At 41.7% G+C, this 23,100-nt stretch overlaps 1 protein-coding gene across 1 annotated transcript; it reads left to right on the plus strand.

Moving 5' to 3' along the window:
- The first annotated feature begins 375 nt into the window (after positions 1-375).
- Positions 376-21,291, plus strand: LOC308080076 (serine/threonine-protein phosphatase 6 regulatory subunit 2-like). Its single transcript, XM_080421808.1, is given in 26 exon segments — positions 376-630; positions 1,466-1,577; positions 1,579-1,653; positions 2,099-2,236; positions 2,341-2,370; positions 2,372-2,407; positions 3,473-3,575; positions 3,578-3,584; positions 4,250-4,363; positions 4,472-4,598; positions 5,831-5,983; positions 6,690-6,914; positions 7,108-7,149; positions 7,155-7,171; positions 8,259-8,374; positions 10,882-10,967; positions 11,727-11,807; positions 11,901-11,998; positions 12,134-12,191; positions 12,398-12,525; positions 13,199-13,338; positions 14,245-14,389; positions 15,892-15,983; positions 17,140-17,320; positions 18,194-18,292; positions 19,683-21,291. Coding segments are annotated over 26 exon segments (2,679 nt in total). The 5' UTR covers positions 376-403; the 3' UTR covers positions 19,732-21,291.
- The last annotated feature ends 1,809 nt before the right edge of the window (positions 21,292-23,100 follow it).

The following is a 23,100-nucleotide window of genomic DNA, read 5'->3' on the forward strand; positions in this document are numbered from 1 at the left end:
CTATTTTCCTCTTTTCCTCCTCCATCTTCCACTGCTATTCTCCTCTCTTCCTTGTACCCCCCACCTCACCCCCCCCAGGTAGGTATGGGTATTGGCAAGAACCTCACGATACGATACGTATCACGATACGATTGTATCACGATATATTGCGACGCGGTACATATTGCGATAGATTATATTGAGATGAATTACTGGAAGGTGGAACTAGCTATAGTACAGCGACATCTAGAGGAGCAGAATGTCACAACCGGACTTCTACCATTGGTTTCTATGCATGGGAACAGATTATTTTGGCCTGAGTATCGATACAGTATTGGAAATAAAATATTGCGATATATTGCGATATGGATAATGTTGCCCATCTCTACCCCCACAGGGCTGTGTCCCCCGTCCAGCGGCCACCATGTTCTGGAAGTTTGACCTGCACACCACCTCCCACATCGACCAGCTGCTGGACCGGGAGGACGTGACGCTGCGAGAGCTGATGGAGGAGGACGACGTCCTGCAGGAGTGCAAGGCCCAGAACCGGCGGCTGCTCCTCTTCCTCTCCCAGGAGCACTGTATGCAGGAGCTGGTGGGCTTCATCACCAACGGAGCCGGCACCGACCTGGAGGAGAGGATGCGTTTCAAGTGAGTGCACGATGGCCAGCTTCGAACTGGAAACCCTCCCGGCTTCCATCCGGCCGTTCTACCGGCCACTCTACCCCTGAGCCCAGTTCAGGGCAACAAAAAAAAGTTGTATTTCTTTGGTTCCAGTTCCGAACCAACGTTTAGGGTTCTGAACCAATTCAATTTCAGTGGAAACACTGGTTCAAAATTAGGTGGGGAAAAAAAAGAACAGAACCGGTTCAACCCCGGTAGAAAAAGGGGCCCTAGAGAGGCTTCTGTAAATAAGAGGGAGTTATTAACCTCACTAGAATGACGATCCTTTTACAGAGTAAGTTTGTACAGACAAGGAATTTGACCTTGTGTTTGCTCACATACACACATACATAAAGAAACAATACAAGAAATAAAGGAAGTAAGTAGGTTGAAGTGGGTTATTGTAGGTATTGTAGGCAGCCTAGCAATGAGGGTGCTACAAGGCACTGGACACAGGCAGATGGATTGCTGAGGTGGAGGGCCACACTTACCGCCAGAACCGTCCCAGTACTTACTACTTAACGCACATATTAGTTACCCAAACTGAACTACTCTCGCACTCTATTGGCGGTGCCGCGTATAGAACACAGAACCTTGCGATTCAAAGGCATGCTATAGGAGAACTGAGCAACTAAATGACCTGAACACGATAGATAAAAGAAATAGAGTCTGTTTAAGTGCTCAGACTATTAAGTCTATCTGCACAAATGTATACAGGTCAAAGGATTGGATGCATAGATGGATATTAATATCACAGAGAGGAACTACAGTAGTGTGTATGTTAAAGTTGTGCATAAATATCCTCGTTGTTCTCCATAATCAGGTTCCCCAACATTGCCTGTGAGCTCCTGACATCCGACGTGAGCATCATAAATGATAAGCTTGTTGGGGACGAGTCTCTCCTGGAGATGCTCTATCACTTCCTGGAACAGGACCCCTCCCCTCAACCCCCTATTGGCCAGCTTCTTCAGCAAGACAATTGGCAATCTCATTGCCAGGAAAACTGAACAGGTAAGCAGAAAGGAAATCACGGCTGGACTCGTGAAGTGGTTTATGGACAGAGTGCAAACTGCTAAAATTAACATTTTTGCGATTAATTTATTTGACATCTTATTCTTGGCATCTCTGTTGTCTACATCATTGGTTCTCAAAGTGGGGTCCGGGGACCCCCCAGGGGTACTTGAGGGGGTTCCAGGGGTCCCCAGCTAAATGATGGATAGGAACCAAATGGACCCTTATGGGTCTGTAACTCTCAGATAGAAATACCATTAAATGGGGGGGTACGTAGCCTAATGCATGTCAAACTGGGGGGTCCTTGAAATGAAAATGGTTGAGAATCAACTGCTAGACCCGTAAAAATCTTCTCTTATGGGGAGTCCCCTGACTTATCTTTTCAAATGGGGGTCCGCGGGCTCCCTGTGGTCACAGCCAGAGTATTGAATAATTTTCTGTCCAGGTGATCTCCTTCCTGAGAAAAAAGGAGGGCTTCATTGGTCTGGTGCTGAAACACATCGACGCCTCTGCCATGATGGACCTGCTGCTTCGACTCATCAGCTGTGTGGAGCCTGCCCCCCTCAGGCAGGAGGTCCTCAATGTAAGCTGTGTGTGTGTGTGTGTGTTTACTTCCATACAGACAGTGTTGATTTTTAAGAATCGCCTCAGGTCTTAATGGTTTATGACCTTATTTTCTCTCCTCAGTGGTTGAACGAGGAGAAGTTGATTCAGAGGACTCAAAGAGCTCATCCATACAGGCAAAGATGAGGAGGTGAGTGTCACCTATGGCAGTTGGTATCTGCAGGCTACTGCTGGACTCGTGTTGTCACAACGGCAACATCTCTATGATACATTCTCATCGCCAGCTTAATTTTGAATTGAATCGACTGAAACTTGCACATAATAGTCTCATGTGTTGCGCTGAAGTTTGTTTTTTGCAACGGCACGCTATAGAGTACCGAAGTCCTGACGTCACTCGTTCATCCCCTGGGCCACAGAAGTACTAATTTCTCTATGGAGAATAACATTGGGTCATCATAGAATCGTCTCATATAAGAATTGTGTTGTCCCAAAATAAACAAATTGTCCCGGCGCTATTGTCTGTATCGTTTACAATAGTCAGTGACTCATATTTGATACAGTCTGTTTCTGGCGAAAATGTAAGTAATTCGCAGCGGTGACATTAGCGTTTTGCTGTCAGTTGATGCTTTTTATCCATATGAGTCAAACCGCCGTGCTCATTTGTTTATTTTTGGAACACAGTTCTTATATGACCCGATATTAAACACATCTATGGGAATTCAGAATGGAAATCATGAAAAGACCATATAATCTGACCATATAACTTTTCCCCCCACATGTATGTAGACCAGTCCTATGGTTTCATTTTTGTAATGAGGCATTATGCACTGCAACCCTACTATAACATCCCTCTGTATGTTGTTGTCAAGGGACTGATTTTGCTTACACAGTCTGATCACGTCCTGCATTGACATTTAGTCACCTGACTGAGGAAGAGTTGCTCTTCTGTTTTTCCTTGCGTATCTCAACATCTCATCATTGAATGTGCGCATTTGTCCACAATTTCAAACGCTATTTTCTGTTGCCTTTCCCATTGCTTGAAATGCAGATGTCACTTTAGTCAGTGTCCTTATTGAAACACTAGCCAGTTGAGCAAGTCCTTGCTCAACTATGTAGGCTATAGGCCATAGCGAGGGTGTTGCAGAACTTGGATTATTTTCTTAAATGGAGGCGCTGCAGCTCACAATGCAACTCGAAGCGACATATTTAATAACGAGATGAATATGAATTCATTGATTGTTGATTTTGGTTTCAGAGACAATCAAACGCCTCCCAAACGCTTTGTGACATCATCCGCCTTAGTCGAGACCAGGCCAATCAGATGCAGGAGAACATGGAGGCTGACCCGCTATTGACCGTGTTGAATCGTAGTTGAGAGTTGCTTTCATGTGTGGGTTTATCACAGTGTTGATTTCGACAGCACATTTTTATTTCGTTTTAGTCAAAGTCTTTTGAAAAAAAAAGTAATTAGTTAGTCATATTTTAGTCATCTTTTTGAGTCTAGCTTTAGTGGACTAAATATCATAAGATTTTAGTCGACTAAATCTACAGTTGATTTAGTCGACTAAAATTTATTTTGGTGGTGCCTTGATGGCGTCGTAATGGCTGATTTAACACATGGTTGCATGCTGAAAATAGCCGATCTACAAGCCCACAACGCGTCACAGCGCGACGCGTTGTGAGCTTGTATTTTCAGAGCGCAACAACCGAGCGCAACCAAACATAAAATGACTTGTCTTTTAGTTCTACTGGATCTCTTCTCCTCTAGTCCCTCACTAACATTTTAGTCTAGTTTTTATTTGTTGACGAAATTGTCCTATATATTTAGTCTTAGTCATCATAGCTTAGTTTTTATTTAGTTTTTATTTAGTTTGTCAGTGAAAAAAAGTAGTCGACGAACATTTTTCGTCATAGTTTTAGATGACAAAATCAACACTGGATACATGTCTATGTGTCAAGTTATTTCAACAGTCAATGTGTCAGCTGAGCGCTTCTCTTGTAACTGCGTCCATCATCCTTGCGTGTTTCTCAGGCAGGACAGTGTGGCGGGGCTCCTTAAGTCCATGTTTGCGGGGGAGAGGAGCGAGGCCTCCATTGTTAACGGAACTCAAGTGCTACTTACCTTACTGGAGACCAGGAGGTCTGGGTGAGTCAAACAAGACGTTCTCGTGTCCTGAAATTAAGTCACTCGTACCACCATAGCGAGGCGAGGCATGTGACCGGGACTTGGGCCTTTTGTTTGTGTCTCTCTCAGGTTGGAAGGGCTGATGGATCTGTATTCTCAGGGTTATGAAAGGTCTTACACTGTCAACAGCAGTATTTTAAATGCCATTGAGCCCCATCTACAGGACTTCCAGCAGCTTCTCATGAATCCCCCCAAGGTAAAGTTACAGAACCAAGTGGGAAATAATAAATAAGGAATGCCATGAGTATCACTAATGAAATGCCACATCCATTGCCTTTGTGGAATTGTCTATTTAAATGGACGTTACCTACAGTTTGTGTTGACTTCTTAACACATTGATTGCTAAGATATTAAACATAGTTTTCTATCCCCGTGCCGGCGTATAATTACCTAAATCCGATGATATTTGAAACTCTGTATAACCGACATTGTGTAAAAAAAAAACACAAAAAAAGGTTCCTGTGATTAGGCGGAAGGATCTGTGTATCCATGGGAACGACAAGTTCAAACGGGTGGTTTTCAATGAAAAAAAAGTTTTAGCCGTTACAGCCGTTTTTCTGAAAATCCCATCATTGGGGCGGGTGGAAGTGACGTTTTTTGGAATGATGTCACATCCACATATATTCAAAGATTTGCATTCAAAAATAGCAGATCTACAAGCTCGTAGCGCGGCGCTATGAGCTTGTAGATCTGCTATTTTTGAATAGCCAAAGTGTAAAATAATGCTTTTTAGCTCAAATCTAAAAATGACACAGATGCGTTCCAGGTCTTAACACATCCACCGCCAAGGGCTAATCTCATAATGTACTCACCAGTGCCAAGGTGTTTTTGTTGTTTTTTTGTTTTTTTTGATGTCGCCATAGATCTTGTTAAAATCCTTTAGATTGCACGATCCACCGTTTGTAAACAACAAGCACATGTCCTGGTCTCTACTCGTCGAGACCGCGTGTCAAACGGAGCCGCCATGTTTGAGTTCTGACCGTTTGTGTTAACATGGGAAATGCGAGGATGAAAAACTACATAGGTTTACAGGGGGTTTTGTGTACGACTTAGAATGGAGAACGACGGGAAACAAAAAACGAGATCGCACTTCCGGTTGACTTCGGGTGGTGTTACACTGAAAATGGTCCCCGTAAAAAATTGAAAAAAATAAAAAATTTCGAAAAAAAGGAAAAAACACCCGGACCGTAGGACTACGGTTTCGGCGCTTAACAGTTGGATTTAACGGACCGTAGGACTACGTTCTTGGCGGTGGATGTGTTAATGGGTTAAGAGCATCTGTCAAATCAAATGCCTATAATTGTAAATTAGAATGAAAAGAAAACCGTATATCATTTGTTTTAATCTTGTTTGGCAGTCTGTACTGTACATCAGTGTTTTTTTTTATTTGACTGATTACTTGATGCGTCCTCCTTTTATTGCGTTCAGAAAAGTGCAATACTGACGACCGTTGGCCTTCTGGAGGAGCCGCTGGGGAACGCCCGCCTTCACGTGGCCCGGCTGGTGGCCGCCTTGCTGCAGACCAATTCCCCCAGTATATGCCAAGAGCTCTGCAAGCTCACCACCATGGACCTACTACTGGTACGCTCCGCTTGGCCGTGCTTGCTGCATTGAGCTGTAGTGTTGATTTTGACACCAAATTTTGATTCAGTTTTAGTCAGTCTTTTGAATCAAATTCCATTTATTTTTAGTCATATTTTAGTCATCTGAAATGTTTTACTGTTTTGCTTTTTTTTTACTAATATCATACGATTATAGTCGACTAAATCTACAGTTGATTTAGTCGACTAAAATGTGTTTTGGCGGTGCCTTGATGGCGTCGTAATGGCTAATTTTACGCTTGGTTGCATGCTGAAAATAGCCGATCTACAAGCTTACAACGCGCCGCAGCGCGACGCGTTGTGAGCTTGTAGATCTGCTATTTTCAGAGCGCAACACCTGAGCATAAAGCATAGTCTTTTAGTTCTACTGGATCCACCACTAGTCCACTCCCTAACATTTTAGTCTAGTTTTTATTTGTTGTCGAAATTGTCAATATTTTGTCATCATAGCTTAGTTTTTATTTAGTTCTTATTTAGTTTTAGTCAGTGAAAAAAAGGTAGTCGACGAACATTTTTCGTCATAGTTTTAGTCGACGAAATCAACACTGTTGAGCTGCATTGAAGCTGCATGGCTCCCCTATGTTCCCACCAGCCCACATTCTCACACCCCTCACTAAAGTTAGTTTTTGTTCTGTGGTATGTTCAGCCACTCTCACTCTCTCACTCGCGTTCCCTGTCCTCCCACAGATCTGTTCTTCAAGTACTCTTGGAATAACTTTTTGCACTTCCAAGTGGAGCTGTGTGTGGCATCTATCCTGAACCACCCCTCCCAAGAGGAGAGGCCCGTCCCGGTCCTCCAGAACCACGAGGAGAAGCCCGCGGAACCCAGCCCAGAGACCCAACCGGAGGGAGGGGAGCCAGGCAGGACCAGTGACCCTGAGACCTCCATTCACAAGGCCCTAGTTGCACATGTAGGTGACTCGAACAGCAGCATCTGTTCAGCCTGATTCTACATAAGTATATCCTCCTCATCGGAGAGACGCCGTGGTGGAAGTAATCTGTGTTGGTTTTTATGTCGACCCCTTTAGTGATCATTCATGTTTTTCTCTTCTCTCAATGGGAATTATCTAACTACTTCGACTCCCTCCTTCTGTGATCTCTTAGCTCTTCCAGAAGTGTCGGCTGGTACAGAGAATCCTTGACGCCTGGAAGAGAATGATAAAATACAGTAAGTGTTGCTCCATGTGTAGTGCTAAAAATAATCACAGCTCAGTATTGTACCTGCAGAAAATTCGAGTGTGTTTTTTTTTAAGGCCCAATTTATGCTTTGAGCGACAAGTGTCGAACGGCGTGTCTCCCGATGAAAAGGGTGTCAAAACCACAGAAATTGTGTCATGGAGGACATCGCTGATGGTGTCGCGTTCCTCTACAGACGCTTAATAACGTTGCTCAACACTTAACTCCAAGCATAAATTGGCCTATAAACAGTAATGTATCCCAGTGGTTCTCAACCGTATGATTTTGGGGGGGGTCCCCAGATACCAGTTAACCCATTAAGACCTGAGGGCGATTCTTAAAAAAAATCTAAATCCTATTTTTTTTTGAAAATAATAGAAAAAAGAAAAATTCACGATTTTTCAAAAATAGCAGATCTACAAGCTCATAGCGCGGCACTCGGTGCCGTGCTATGAGCTTGTATATCTGCTATTTTTGAATAGCCAAAGAAATCTAAAGTGACACAGATGCGTTCCAGGTATTAATGGGTTAAGTGACATTTAAGGACTTTAAATACCTATAAATAAGTAGGTCGGGAGATGGCTTATTGTCGGTATCAGCCGAGTAGCACGCGGGAGTCCTGTCCCGTTACTATGCGCTAGACCCCTGGGAGATGATTGCTTGAGGTGGAGCGCCACAACCTATCCTCAGCTCCCAGTACTTACCGCACGACTTACCGCACCCAAGCCGTGCTACTCATGCGCTGAGTTGGCGGTGCCCGGGATCGAACCCATGACCTTGTGGTCTGAAGGCGAGAGCTCTACCGACTGAGCTACCCGGACACAAATGATAAAAAGAAGAAGAAAAAAAAGAAAAAAGAAAATGAAGGCGTTGTGAGCTTGTAGATCTGCTATTTTCACAATATTTATCTGTGGAAGCGAGTCAAACAAAATGTAATGCCTCAAGTCCTACAATTCCAAGTGCTTATCGGGGTGGGGGGTCCCCCAGTTCAAATATGATTATTTTGGGGGGTCACGGCTTGAAAAGGTTGTTATATACTGTAGGTTGGAAATAAGCCTCTCTCTGCCCTTGACTCTCAGGACTGAGGGTGGTACCAGGAGAGGCAATATGGGTCACCTGACCAGGATTGCCAACATGGTGGTACAGAACCTAGAGAAAGGTCCAGTCCAGACCCATATCTCTGACCTCATCAAAGGTAAGTGTGTGTTTCCCTGTGCCTGCCACATCAGGGTTAGTACATGAATAGGCTCAGAACAGTGTGGCGATTTTGCCATTGTCGACTTTGTACATTTACATTTGGTCTTGGAAGAGACCGCTACATTACATTGAGATATATCATTTAAATGAAATGCGAATTTAGAACAAACACAACAAAATAGAAACTTAACGGTGTCCGTGTAACCATAGTTTTATTAGAACTACTAATATCTATGGGTGTAATTCGTTGTAGCATCATGCACACCATGAAACGTGTCGTTTGCAAATTGCAGACGACACATTGTGATTTGACTTTATTCATGAACTGCACACCTGGTAATTTGCTGTTCATAGCTTGGACCGAGCTTTTTATAGACTTTTTATGAAAGAAACACCGTACAACTCAAAACACATGACTAAATCTGGTATCGCTGCTGCTATTATATCCTGGTAACGTTCACACACTGGTGCCGTACCTCTCGCACCCAAAAACAATCATGCGTCGTGGGGAAGTGGGGAAGGTCCGTGGTTAGCATTGTTGCCTCACAGCTAGAAAGAAGGTCCTGGTTTCAAACTCAAGCACACTCCCCCTTGAACCTGTGGGTTTCTTCCCCAACCAAAAGACATGCACGTTAGGGACAGACGTGAAGCACAACTGTTCAGTGGCTGCTGATTGCTCCCAATAGGGCAAATGCAGAGGATGATTTTCCCATGGGGATCAATAAAGTATAACTTTCCCCATGGGGTCACACTGCTGTATTTTACAGTTCTATTGACAATGTTATGCCATTGTCTTTTTGCTGCAAGTACAACATTTTAGATTGTTCCTCTCCAGCTGTGAAATGGTAGCACTGCCGTCTTGTATGTGCGTCTTCTATGGGTGCCTACGGTAACTATAATCCACTGGTATGCTACCTACTGGTGGGACGACCAAATTGCACCAATGAATGCATGGGCCTTTTCAAACAGTTTTTACAGGTTTTATTTATGATTTGTCCTTTTGGAACGATTTCAATGCAGGAAAATACCATGCTGATGAGTGCTCTCTTCATGGAATGAAAAGTAAACATATGTAGTATTCTGAAGTCCAGTTGCCTCTATACCAGGGTTTCCGCTAGGCATTGATTTGGCCGGCCAACATGTCCAAAAACGTTCTATTTTACTGGCCAAATGTTGCATTTCCACGTCAATACACGTCATGAAAATATGTGCGTGTGCAATGTAGGGCTGTCACGATTACAAATTTAAGTTGACGATTAATTATCACTCAAATAATTGCGATTAACGATTTAATTGTGTTTCTGTCGTTGAAAATGTATGGAACATTATGAATACAAATTACTTTTCTGTTTGGCTGTTAGCTTTCGTAAACAAAAGTTGCACAGGGCAGATATGACAAATAACACATATTTAATTACTTTATACTTAAAAATAAACATTGAAAGTGGAAATATTTATATATTTCCACTATTTTTGACATTTTTGGAAAATATATGACAATTTTTTTACATGGAATTGATTATGACGATTATGCAAAAATAATTGCGATTGTAGAAAATAATTGCGATGAGACGATTATGTAATAATTGTGACAGGCCTAGTGCAATGTGCACTGCCCTGATTGCTTTCTATTGCGCAGCACGTCTTTCCACCACTGCTAGACCTAAAGTATACTCCATCATGCAGGGGTGCTGCTTGCCAAAAAGAATAGAAACTTGACAGGACGGACGAGTGATATATCTACAAGCTATCAGTAGCTTACATCACCTCGTGTGGTGTAGGCTCGTAGCTCTGCTGTTTTTGGTACACGACACCCGTCATGCTACAGTATCAATCAACTAGGCTGAGCAGAGCATGTTTCTGGCTTTGTATCTCGTTCAACCTTTAGGTTGTGGCCTACGTAATCTGTTTATTTTTTTTGTTACCGTGGCGTTGTATGATGCCAAGGAAGTCACTTGCAATGTGTCACCAAGTTCTTACATCACTTTGTTCTGTTCTCTCCATGTCATTGGGCAGTCACTCTGTGTTACATATCTGTGTCGGTTCCAAAGTGCTTTTAAAAAAATGTTTTTATAGATTGTAGCATTTTGTTCATTGCAATGAATTGATGAATGGTGTAATTTTGTGACCTGCAGAACTTTGATCTGCGATATGAGTATATCTGAAGATGACTGCTTGGCTTTATCCTTTTATTGTAGCTACTGCTGGGATGTGATCAGTGTTTGCTTTGACTGATCATTTATTTATCGCTGATCGTTTATTTTGTATTTATATTTAACAGCCAATTAAGGTTCTAATTGGCCAATGGCCGGTATACACCGGCTAACGGAAACCTTGCTCAATAAGTATTTGTTCTGTAATTCTTTTGTATTGTGCTGCTCGGTTAACATTTGTCATGCACTGTGACCTCAGGGAAACAGTTTTTTTCAGTTCACTGCACTCTTGTGTCTTGACAATAAACAAAAAGATGAACTTGGACGTGAACTTGCTGTCCCTCTTTCGCAGAGCTGCCAGAAGACTGCAGAGGTCGCTGGGAGAGCTTTGTGGATGAGACACTGAGAGAGACTAACAGGAGAAACACAGTAGAGCTGGTGAGAGGCCGTTAACCACTTAAGCCCTATATATACATTGTCGTAATACGAATAGCAAAGATGGATCTACAAGCTCACATTGTGTCACATCGTGATGCGTTGTGAACAATCTGATCTGCTATTCTGGAAGAAGTTTTTGAATTCTTTGAAACTGCTTAACTCATTGAGTGCCAGAATTGCCAGAATTATTTCAGAATGATGTTGTGCCAGAGTTTTTTGCAAAAAAGTAAAAGTAAAAAAAAAGTGCTTAGGAAGCGAGATACTGCCTTTTTCAGTTCAGTTAAGTTAAACAAGGGGTGGATGGAGCTGCAAATCTTCAGATGATGATATCTTGTTGTTTTTTTTTAGTTTTTTTTTACTATTCTTTTCAAAAACACGTCAAACACGTCATTGGCACGTTGCGCCATAGCTGTAAAAACACGTGAAACACGTTAATGGCACTCAATGAGTTAATATAGCTACTGTCAGCATCAGTAGTTAGTGGTGGTAATTGTAGTAGTAGTACTGGACGTGGTACTGGTAGTACTAGTTTGGTTTAGTACTTACCCAGAGTCAAATAAACTTGTGGATGCCTTTTTTGTCCCTTCATGCTATATTTTGAATGGTGAGCTTACTCTAGTTTAGGTCAGTTCCTGGATGACAGTAGATGAAATAAGATAAAACAATAGAAGTAGTTAATTTGGTTAAAGTCCTGGCAATAATAGATCTTACATTTATATGGCAATGACTTAATTGTATAAAATGTATTTTCTGCTGCAGGTAAGCACCCATAACATGCACTCCTCCAGTGAGGACGATGACATGGAGAGCCCCTTTCCCAACGACCTGTCTCTCCAACAGGTAGAATGAGACATAAATAACAGCATAGCAAAGAGTCATCTTTCTCTCTGTACTAAACAACACAAATCCCATAATGGTGTCTCTTATTTCCAGGCCTTCTCAGACTATCAGATCCAACAGATGACTGCCAACTTTGTGGATCAGTTTGGGTTCAACGATGAGGAGTTCAGTGAGCATGACGAGAATATCAAGTGAGTGATGTGTGTGTCTCTCCAAACAAGTTCACAGGATCAGCCCTGATGGAAAACGGGAGATGGACAGCAACCAGAAGCTCAACTGATGCTGGCCAACAATTTGACACTATGCCCTTTTTTTATTTCCACTAGTGCCACATTTGACAGAATTGCAGAAATAAACTTCAATCTAGATGCTGATGATAATAGTGTAAGTTTTCACTCTATTCTGTGTTCTTAGCGTACATAAGCAAGAAAATACAAGAAATTCAGTATTCGTACATAACATATCTAACCATGCAAGTAAATTCACATGTATCAATTGATTGTGCTTTGAGTTTGTACCATTGTGCTTGTGTGTGTGTGTGTGTGTGTGTGTGTGTGTGTGTGTGTGTGTGAATGAATGCATGCATGCAGGCCAATGCGGCTGCTTTCGAGGCCTGCTGTAAAGAGAGGATACGCCAGTTCGATGACGCCGACGAGGAAGAGGACATCTGGGAAGAGAAGGAGATAAACTATGCAACACAAGCCAAATCCAGAACACGGTAAACCAAACATTATGGTCGATGCTTACACCCCTGCCCGACCACTTCGGTCTGCCGCCTCGGGGCGACTGGTTGCCTCGCCGCTCAGTGGTCCTTCTGGCCGATCTACGCGGTCACGGCTTTTTTCTGTTCTGGCCCCACAGTGGTGGAACGAACTCCCCACTGATGTCAGGACAGCAGAGTCACTGCCCATCTTTCGCCGCAAGCTGAAAACCCACCTCTTCAGGAAACACCTACCCTTCCTCTTCGCCTTGCCTACTTGTTGTTAACTAGTTGTACGAGCTCTTGTTTTATTGTTTTATTGGATCTTGTTTATTCGATACACTTATTTGTTTTAGCGCTTGCTCATTTGATTTTCCTATTTGTCTCATCTGTTTAAGAAAGTAGGAAGCTGATATATTGCACTTTTACCTTAGCGTTAGGTATAGGCTACTCTTAGTTGCCAGTTTTAGAAGAGAATGCACTTAAGACTTCTGGTGATTAGTAGTTTCGTTCCCTACCTATGTTGAATGCACTTATTGTAAGTCACTTTGGATAAAAGCGTCTTCTAAATGACTGTAGTGTAAATTATGGCTTCTCTAGCAGATATTTACACACACACACATTAGATTGACATCCACGCACTGAGGCCCTTCTCTCTCTCTCTCTCTCACTCACCCTCCTCCCCTACCAGGTTTGGGGTGTCCCAGACTTCGGAGGGCAGCTCCAGGAGCAGCCTGGAGAACGGGGGCCGTGAGCGGGACAGAGGCTCGGGCTCTGATGAGGACGAGGACCCTGCTCTGAGACCCTCGGACGCAGGCAACCCGAATGACTGTAAGTACTCAACTCACCGTGCCACAGCCCATCATCATTTAACCCCATTCAGACCAGGAACGCATCTGTGTGCCATTTTAAGATTTCTTTGGGCTATTTTTGGGGGGAAAATTGCAGAAAATCGTGGGTCTTTGAAAATATATATATTTTTTAAAGCGGACATTTGTAACTCAGATCTTTGCTTCTGGGGATTCTACAAATGTCTTCTAAATCCTAACAGTTTTTTGAAAAAACCCATGTTGCTATAATCAGTGGTCCTCAAAAAATGATGTACCGTATTTTCCGCACTATAAGGCGCATCTGAGTATAAGGCGCACCTTCAATAAATGTATTATTTTCATATATAGGGCGCACCGCATTATAAGGCGCATCCGCACTATAAGGCGCACTGACGGTGCGGCTTATAGTGCGGAAACCAAGGGAACCAATATTGATACATATATAAGGCGCATCGGATTATAAGGCGCATCCGCACTATAAGGCGCGCCTTATAGTGCGGAAAATACGGTCTGTATGATGTAATGTATTTGGCCGTGGACCCCCATTTCAAAATATTTTGTGCCAGGGACCCCCAGAAGTTGTAAGAGAGTTAAAAATGTTCGCTTTAAAAAGTATATATATTCAAAGACTTGCACAAAGTTTCATGATTTAAAAAAAAATTGCAGATCTACAAGCTCATAGTGCGGCACTCGGTGCCGCGCTATGAGCTTGTAGATCTGCTATTTTTGAATAGCCAAAGACATCTTAAAGTGACACAGATGCGTTCCCGGTCTCAATGGGTTAAACTGGCAACCACTGTATACATAGCCATGTTTGCAATATCACACTCAATATCACATGTTTTTGTTGTTGTGTCATGTTCTGTCTATTTTCCTGAACTCAGTGTGTTTTTTTGTTTGTTCCCAGGTCCAGGATGGACAGCGAGTTTCGGGGGCTCAGCAGGGACCACGTCATCCCAAACCCAGGGAGGCTGGGACTCCACAACAAGTGCTGGAGGAGAGTCACATGGGACGGGGTGGGCCAACTTCACAGAGTTCCAGCCTTTCTGCGGGTGAGAATGGAGCTGAATATCCACATTAGCCAACCCGATCTCACACAACTTAGTAGACATTGCATGGAGTGTCATTCCGTGCTAATGGTCTCGGATATTTCATAAAAGCAAATGTTAAAGTGTCAATATGTGCTTTCTTCACCTGGTTGGCAGTATGAACAACAGGAACAATATTACTAAAACATCACCATTTTACATATTGTGTTAATTTTTTAGGAAACATTAGGACACTTTTACAGAGATTTTATTTAAGCAATATTACACGAGAGGGTGTGCGTCATCGTGATTATTGGCACACCAGTGATGCGGTCAGGAACGAGGCAGAGAGTTCAGCAAGCATCACTGAAGTGCCAATAACCACGATAAAGCACACCCTCGAGTGTGATATTGCGATTATACAACAGTTACCATCAAAATAGAACATATCAAAATGTATTCACATTGCGGGGCATTTCTCTCTCAAAATAACAACCTTTCTGCGAGTGTTATCTCTGTTATCCTGGAAATACAGTCCTTGTTTACTCAGCCATGCTAGACAACTTTTCTCAGAGTGGACACAATAGAGAAACAAAACTTAAAGGTAGGGTAAGTGATTTGCTTTGGTTAAAATAAGTGTTAAATAGCTCTATATTCTGATAGTACTCATTGCTATAGAGTGTTTGTTCAGTATTAGGAGTCTCCTTGTCTCTCTTTATTAAACAGAAAATGCATTTTAGTTTCAGTTTCATTTCCAATTTTATCCAACCAGGACAGAGAACTCAATCAGGATACAGATTAAACAAGTGAAATTGGAAGTGATGACACTAAGAAATCAGCAGACAAAATTGGAACTGGAACACTATACAAATTAAGCTTAAAAATGGGTACCGTATTTTCCGCACTATAAGCCGCACCGTCAGTGCGCCTTATAGTGCGGATGCGCCTTATAATGCGGTGCGCCCTATATTTGAAAATAATACATTTATTGAAGGTGCGCCTTATACTCAGATGCGCCTTATAGTGCGGAAAATACGGTACTTTCTCCTGATTGGCTGAGATTTTGACACCTACCGAAAATTTTTCTGTTTATAAAGAGCTGGAGAGACAGGGAGACATCTGTTACTGAAAAAACACTCTATAGCAATGATTACTATCAGAATATAGTATTTTAACCTTTTAACAAAATACTTTTTGTTTTAACCAAAAAATATCACTTACCCTACCTTTAACTGTTTTCTGAATCTCATTGTATTTAAGATATTTGATAGATTTCTTTTTTCTTTCTTTTTTTTAATGCCAGATTTAGCTACCGGTACTAAGGCTGCAAAGTTTACTCCCCATGCAAACGGCTAGCCTAGCCACTTAGCCGGCTCTTCTCTGCGAGACTCCGTCTGATCAGCCCAGCTTATTTTTTTATTTAGATTGAGGTGTGCCGTCGTGCTCGTTTGAAGCACGGGTAGATGGCTATTCCAAACCGATCAGATTGCATTGATGTATAATTTGCTTTAATCCAATGCCTACAGCAGGGAAAGTGGTGGTCCCCGATCCAGCTCCCCTGTAGACTCAGGCAGCGGTGACGCGGATAAACAAGCCAAACAGAACCATCAGAAGAGTGGTGAGTGTTAGCGTGGAGCTTCACATCTCTGTTCGGGCCAATGGCACATCATGTTTTAGTGTTGCAAGTTATCCCATTCAATCCGGGAACGCAACTCTTGTCATTTTAGATTTCTTTAGCTATTCGAAAATAGCAGATCTACATGCTCATAGCTCATGAGCTTGTAGATCTGCTATTTTTTGCTTTTTATTATTATTATTATTATTTTATTGCTATATATATTTTTAAAGCGAACATTTGTAACTGTCAAATGTCTCAACAAATGTCTTAATTTTTCTGAAAAACTATTATTGCTATATCAGTGGTGCTCAAACGTTTTCTTGTCAAGGACCCCCAAAATGATGTTTTTGGCCGCCGATCCCCATCAAAATATGTTGTTCCAGGGACCCCCCAGAAGCAAATAGTTAAAAATGTTGTTTTTAAAAAGATATATATGTATTCAAAGATTTGCACAAATCTTCAAGATTTTTCAAAAATAGCAGATCTACAAGCTTGTAGCTTGAGCTTGTAGATCTGGTATTTTTCTATAGCCATATAAATAAGAATAATGTTTATAGCTCAAATCTAAAATGACAGAGATGCGTTCCCGGTCTTAATGGGTTAAGGTTTCCACTGCACATCATCAACAGTAATTATAATGTTGTGTACTGTACTACTGGTGTATCCACTTCTGTACCAACAATAGACTTGGATGGGCGAGGGTGATAAACGTGGCAGTGGTTTCTATGCGGTATCACCACATAAACTACCCTCCGGCCTCCTTTGTGGGACAGCACCGTTTCATCAGCGTCCCTTCAGCTCTGATTTAGAAGGCATTCGTCCCTGTGGTATATTTTCACATGGGGGTCCACGGCCAAATACATATAATCGTGGGGGTCCTTGACATGAAAAAGTTTGAGAACCACTGATATGTTCGCTTTAAAAAAAATATATATATATATATATATATTCAAAGATTTGGACACATGTTCACGATTTTTCCAAAAATAGCAAAATAGCAATAGCAGATCTACAAGCACCGAGTGCCGCGCTATGAGCTTGTATATCTGCTATTTTTTGAATAGCCAAAGAAATGTAAAAATGACACATGGATGCGTTCTCCGGTCTTAACGGGTTAAACCAACGTTTGTTGTTTGTCCCTGCTCTCCCTGTCCAGCGGCAGGTGACTCCTCCAGTGCATGGCCTGTGGGGGAAAGCCGGAAGGCTCCATTGGTGGCCTCAGACAGCAGCTCCTCCGGGGGATCCGACAGTGAAGAGGAGGACAAGACCGCCGCCGTCGCAGCCAACGCCTCCCAACCTGCCAGCGCCGATGCCAACAAGAAGGCCGATCTCAAAAGGTTGGGGAGCGGTCAACGCTTTGGGCTCTTTACCTTCTGGCACCGAATGACAAAATCCACGATCTCCCTCTGCTGGTCCAGTCAACAGGCATACATGAATAGATGCTGCCTGTGTTTATAAACATCTATATTTGAGACATAAGTACCAGATCGGGGGTAAATTATAGACTGGACCTAGATTTAAATTGCTAGATTCATTCAGAGGAAAGGAAACTAAAGGAAATCCTGGGTGCTTCTTTTCTGCTTCACACAAAACAAATCTGACTGTTCAATTGCTTAAGCCAGGGGTCTTCAGCAGGGGGTCCGGGACCGCCAGGGGGTCCTCAGAGTTAGTAAAGGGGCGCCGCCAAATTTTTGAGTGATAGGATTTTTCTTTTCTTTTTTTACATTAACCACTTCAACCCTAAAATCCCTATTCTGAGGAGAACATTAGCCAAAAATAGCAGATCTACAAGCACACAACGCCTCGTGCTGCGAGGCGTTGAGAAAACGAATACAGAGCCAACAATTGAAGTATTGAGGGTTGAAGTGAAATAAACAAAAAACATATACAGTAGTTCACACAACACTGATGAAATCTATGAAAATGTTTAATCTGCAACACAGTTTTATACAATATGTAGAGGGGGTCCCTGCTTCATCTCTCTCTCAGCTAGAGGGTCCTCTACCTGAAAAGGTTGAAGACCCCTGGCTTAATCGTAACTTATTAAGTAATGGAACATGTGAAGTAATCAGAATTGGCCTTATACTTGTATATATAGCCTTATATACTGTATGTAAATATAGGATACCGGTAATTATGTTTTTTTGGCTTACTGTTTTCACATTTGCCTACTTAGTTACCTGACTGTTATGTCTCTCTGTTTCCTGCAGTGAGGAGAGCCCGGTGTCTCTGGAGAAACTGTCACTGTCAGATGTCCCTCCAAAGGACTCAGAGCAGCAGCAGACTCTAACCGTGCAGCCTGATAGGAAGTAGGTGCCTGCATGTGGCTAATTTGTAGACATCTGTTGGTCTCATGTACACTTTAGTTGCATAACTGCACGCCATTTAACACTGCAGCCTCTTGTGGCGCGTTCACACCAAGCATGAAACAATAAATTAGCAACGTAGAGCAGTTAAGTCTTAGGAATAGTGCAGCATGCACACGTTGGAAAATATTCAACTCAACTTGGAGAGAGAAGGAATCGTCTATCTCTGGTAAGCAGATGTTGGCTAGTCGATAGTTTGCGGTTGGTAATAGCCAAAGATTTTCCAAAACATTTGATTAATTCCAAACCTTTTACAGGCCTGGATTTTCCCGTCTCCCAACAATCTTTGCTGCATGTCTCTCCCCATCTCTCTCTCTCTCCCTGTTTCCTGTCCATCTCCACTGTACACTATCAATTAAAGGCAGAAAAGACCAATAAGTATCTAAAAACAAAATAACGAAAACTAGAATTGAAAACATTTTAGTTAACTGAAATAAAAACGAGGCTTTGCAAAAAAAAAAACTAACTGAAACTGCCCTACATACTTTCAACGAAGTATATAAGCGTAAGCGGTTATGTTTCTGATGAGGGCATTCACAATGTCTGATGGCTTTTTAGCGTATCCTTTACCAATGCCGTCTTGACATTGGTACACAATGCAGCTCTGTGAAATAAAGAGCATGCAATAAAAGAGCCAAGAATCCCTTTCACAGTGTACTTAATTACACCAAACCCATGTATGTTGTCTCGTTGAGATTTCGTCATCCAAAGGGCAGAATGAAGCTTAAGATATGTGATGTGTGTATTACAGTATTGATTTTGACAGCTAATTTTGATTTAGTCTTTGTCATAGTATTTTGAATAAATTCCATTTAGTTTTAGTCATATTTTAGTCATCTGAAATGTTTTAGTTTTTGTCTAGTTTTAGTCGACTAAATATAAGATTATAGTCGACTAAATGTACAGTTGATTTAGTCGACTAAAATGTATTTTGGCGGCGCCGTGATGGCACCGTAATGGCTGATTTTACACTTGGTTGCAGATCTACAAGCTCACAGCACGTCGCGCTGCGACGTGTTGTGAGCTTGTAGATCTGCTATTTTCAAAGCGCAACACCCGAGCGCAACCAAACATAAAATGACTTGACTTTTAGTTTTAATGGGTCTCTTCTCCACTAGTCCCTCACTAACATTTTAGTATAGTTTTTATTTGTTGACGAAATTGTCAATATATTTAGTCTTAGTTTTAGTCATCGTAGTTTATTTTTATTTTTATTTTTTTGGTCAGTGAAAAAAAGTACTCTAGTTTCAGTCGACGAAATCAACACTGGTCTATTATAAAGCATATATATTTGTTTTAACTCTGCTGTGTTTCTCTCCATCTGTCTCACCAGAGAGGATACACCACAGCCCCCGGAGGTGTCAGTGAACGGGCCTGTCTGAGAGCGCAGGCAGAACCCCCAATCTGGACGGGTGCCACAGACTGTTTGCCACTTCCAGAGTGACTCCCCCCTCCCCCCCTAAAATAACCTCACTGCAACCTAATGGTGTTTTTTTTTTTTTTTTTTACTGAATCACTCTGCCATGTTATTGGACCTGGACACTGCCAATCAACACCAATAATGAGGTGGCGGACATGTAAAAAAAAAAAAAAGAAGAAAAGGAAAGGAGAAAAAAAGACAAACAGAACAGGAGCATAGAGGAATTCTTTTCAAAGCCTTTTTCTGATATTGCACATAATTTTCGTGCGGTTTTAATGTAGCAGCGATCTTTTAAATGACAGAGTCCGAGGAGCATAAATGTCATTATTTTTTTAATTTCCCGAAGGATTTCTCTCCTCCTATCAAGCCCGTTGGAGCCGAGCGTTAGGGACTTAACGTCATTACCCCCTAAGAGGATAGCACAGGTTAACTTTGAATGAAATTTTATGCCTCAACAATAAATACCTTTCTTGCCCCCTCAAGCTTAATGCCTGACTGTCGTATGACAGTCGTGTGCCAAAAATAAATGATCTAGAAGCTCACAGCGCGTTGCGGGTGCGATGCGCCGTGAGCTTGGCTGATCGGCCATTTTGGGGCGCACATGAAACGGGCTTAAGGCGAAAGCACTTATGCAGCCATTTTACTGTACATTATAGCACAATGTAAGTGTTCTAGCCTCATCTCTGCTGGTCATCTTGTCCATGTTCTTTTTCCTTCGATCAAGGTTTTTACCAAACTTTTCACTTTTTTTTTTTTTTTTTTGGTTGCCGTTTGATGGAACATCTGTCTGTGCTTGTACATCACCAGGTTTCTGAATGTTTTTAAGTGCTTCTGGTGAGTCCATTAAGGAAAGGTGGGGGGGGGTGGCGGGTGGGGGTGAACACAGCTCTATAGTATTACTGTCTTTTTGCTCATGTGCAATAATGTCAATTAGCCATTTATTTAAAAGATTAAATTCAACATTTATAAACAAAGAATCAATTTAGTGTCGTCGTAGAACGACAGGACTCATTCGGTTTAGTTATGGGCAAAACAAATTTGGATATAATCTCAACTTGAGGTTTTTGATTTATTTTGTCTTTGTTTTATGTTATTGCATGTATAACCGGTTCTCTGTTGACCTAGCTAGTGAGCTGAGACCTTCTGATTGTATTGACTTTAAGTTCTTATTTGCTATCCCCCTTAAATCAACCAAACATTATCTACCTATATTCAAATATTATCTACATTTAAAGTAATTTTACAAGCAATCTTGAGATTACTGTGTCTGTTCCATTTTTCTTTCCCACTGAGCACTTACTTACAGGGCAAAAGTTGCTGTTGCATCTGATAAGAGTGATGCTGTTTTTTTTTGTTTTTTTGTTTTTTTTAGGAGCGGGTTCAGACAGGATCAATGTGGGTTCTGCAACGTTCCAGACCTTTCTAGTGTACTTACTTAAAATCACTTGACAGCTATCAAGATCTATGATCATTGTTAAAATTTGAAATTAAAAAGTGTCTGGTTGACAACTTTAATACCAAAGGCCTTCGGTATGTCCAAAAAGCTTCCTTCATTTCATGCCATAGAGATCACTATATTCCAGTAAATTAACTACAATTAAACATTTCAGAATCATAATATTTAGTGGCCAAGTACACTACACACTATATGACCACAAGTCAGTGCTCAGTGGATACTCTTTCTAATTTGTTTTTCTAATTACTGTGCTTTGTTCCAGTGAATATTTATGCTTCAGTTACATGGACATTCTAGACAATAATTTTGTGCATCCAATTTTATGGCAACAGTTTGCAGAAGGCTGTTTACTGTTACAGAATAACGATAATGATAATTAGACCTATTTGATTCTGCAGGCGAAATGGAAGGAAATTATGGAGTTGGTCCCCCTTTTTCTACTATAAAATGTTACTCTATCCTGTGGTTGCGTTTCACTAGTTGGAACATTGTGGCTTCCTTTCAGTCACAAGCATTTATTGAGGCCGGACACTTCTTGTTGGGCGATTTAGGCCTGGCTTCAAATTCATCCCAAAGGTGTTTGACAGGGTTAAAGTTGTTCCTCACTCATCTCAAACAAGTCTTTTCTGTATTAGGGAGCATGGGGGGAGGTTTTGTCATTTTACCTTCCGCAAAGTCACAATTCTACTCTAGAATGTCGTAGCTCAAGCATAACGTTTTTAGAACGATAATTAGAAACCACTAACGACACTAACTTTTGGTCATATAGTGTGTGTTCACAATCACGTACAAGGAATTTGCCTCAGTGCAAATATTTACAGCGAGAAAAGCTTTCAAATACAGGAGTAATAAGTCAAAATAGATCAATTGTGAACACTATTGGAAGTATATACTGTATATTGTGATGACCTACTGCATGTATCATTATATTTCAAAGACCAGATAGAAATATTGCAACAATATTGCACAGGTATTTTATATATTATGTATCGCACATATGACACATTTAGGGAATATTGTACAGTGAGATGGGTGATTCAGAAACTGCCTTCACCCTCAAGGGCGTCCTGTTACAATATTGACTGCCTCATTCTATGTCATCTCGCTTAGTACACAGCAACATATGAACAAAAATCATTTTGCACAAAGTGTTGATTTACAAAATATTTCATTAGCTTACATGGTTCCAGACGAGGGTGGAAACAATTCCCTATGTTCTGAAAGGAATATTAAGGCCTAAGTTATGGTTCCGCAGCAATATAAAACGGGCACAAGCACAACAACAGAACAGTGATCAGCTTGAGCAGTGGGTTGCTGTCAGGAAATAACCATAACGCCTTAATAGATCAATTAGGATTAAGCATTCAACAAAGCCAATAAATATATAGATATTGTACTCTTTGGGTAGCCTGTCTCCACCCCCTGAATCGCTAGCCTCGCATTCAGGGTCTGGTGACGCTGTCGAAGGCAGGCTTTTCTCGGTTGAAAATCTGTACGACGAATCGGGATAATCCAGTATGAACCAATCGCCAAAGAGTCCAACTTTGGCCATGCCCCCATCTCAGAACATTGCTGCACTGAGAGGGCTTTCAGACTGAATAATGGAGTGAAACGAAATGAAAATTCAGGTTGAGTGTCAGGCTACTCTTTGGGTGCATGAGCAAGATCTTAAAGTGAGGAAGGTGCTTGCATGGAGGGCCCTGAACGGCATGACCAGTGTATGGAACTTCCCCCTACAAATCAAACTCTGCTTTTCTATGCAACGGTAGAGTCTCTATGTTCTCTATGTTCTTCTCTATGGCAGTGAATTCTGGACCCTGAAGCCAACCCTGCAGAAGTCTCTAGACTGGTGCTACGCCAGAATGTTGCATGCAG

Source organism: Gymnoscopelus braueri, assembly GCF_963280865.1.
Source record: "Gymnoscopelus braueri genome assembly, chromosome: 23".
NCBI classification, from domain to species: Eukaryota; Metazoa; Chordata; class Actinopteri; order Myctophiformes; family Myctophidae; genus Gymnoscopelus; species Gymnoscopelus braueri.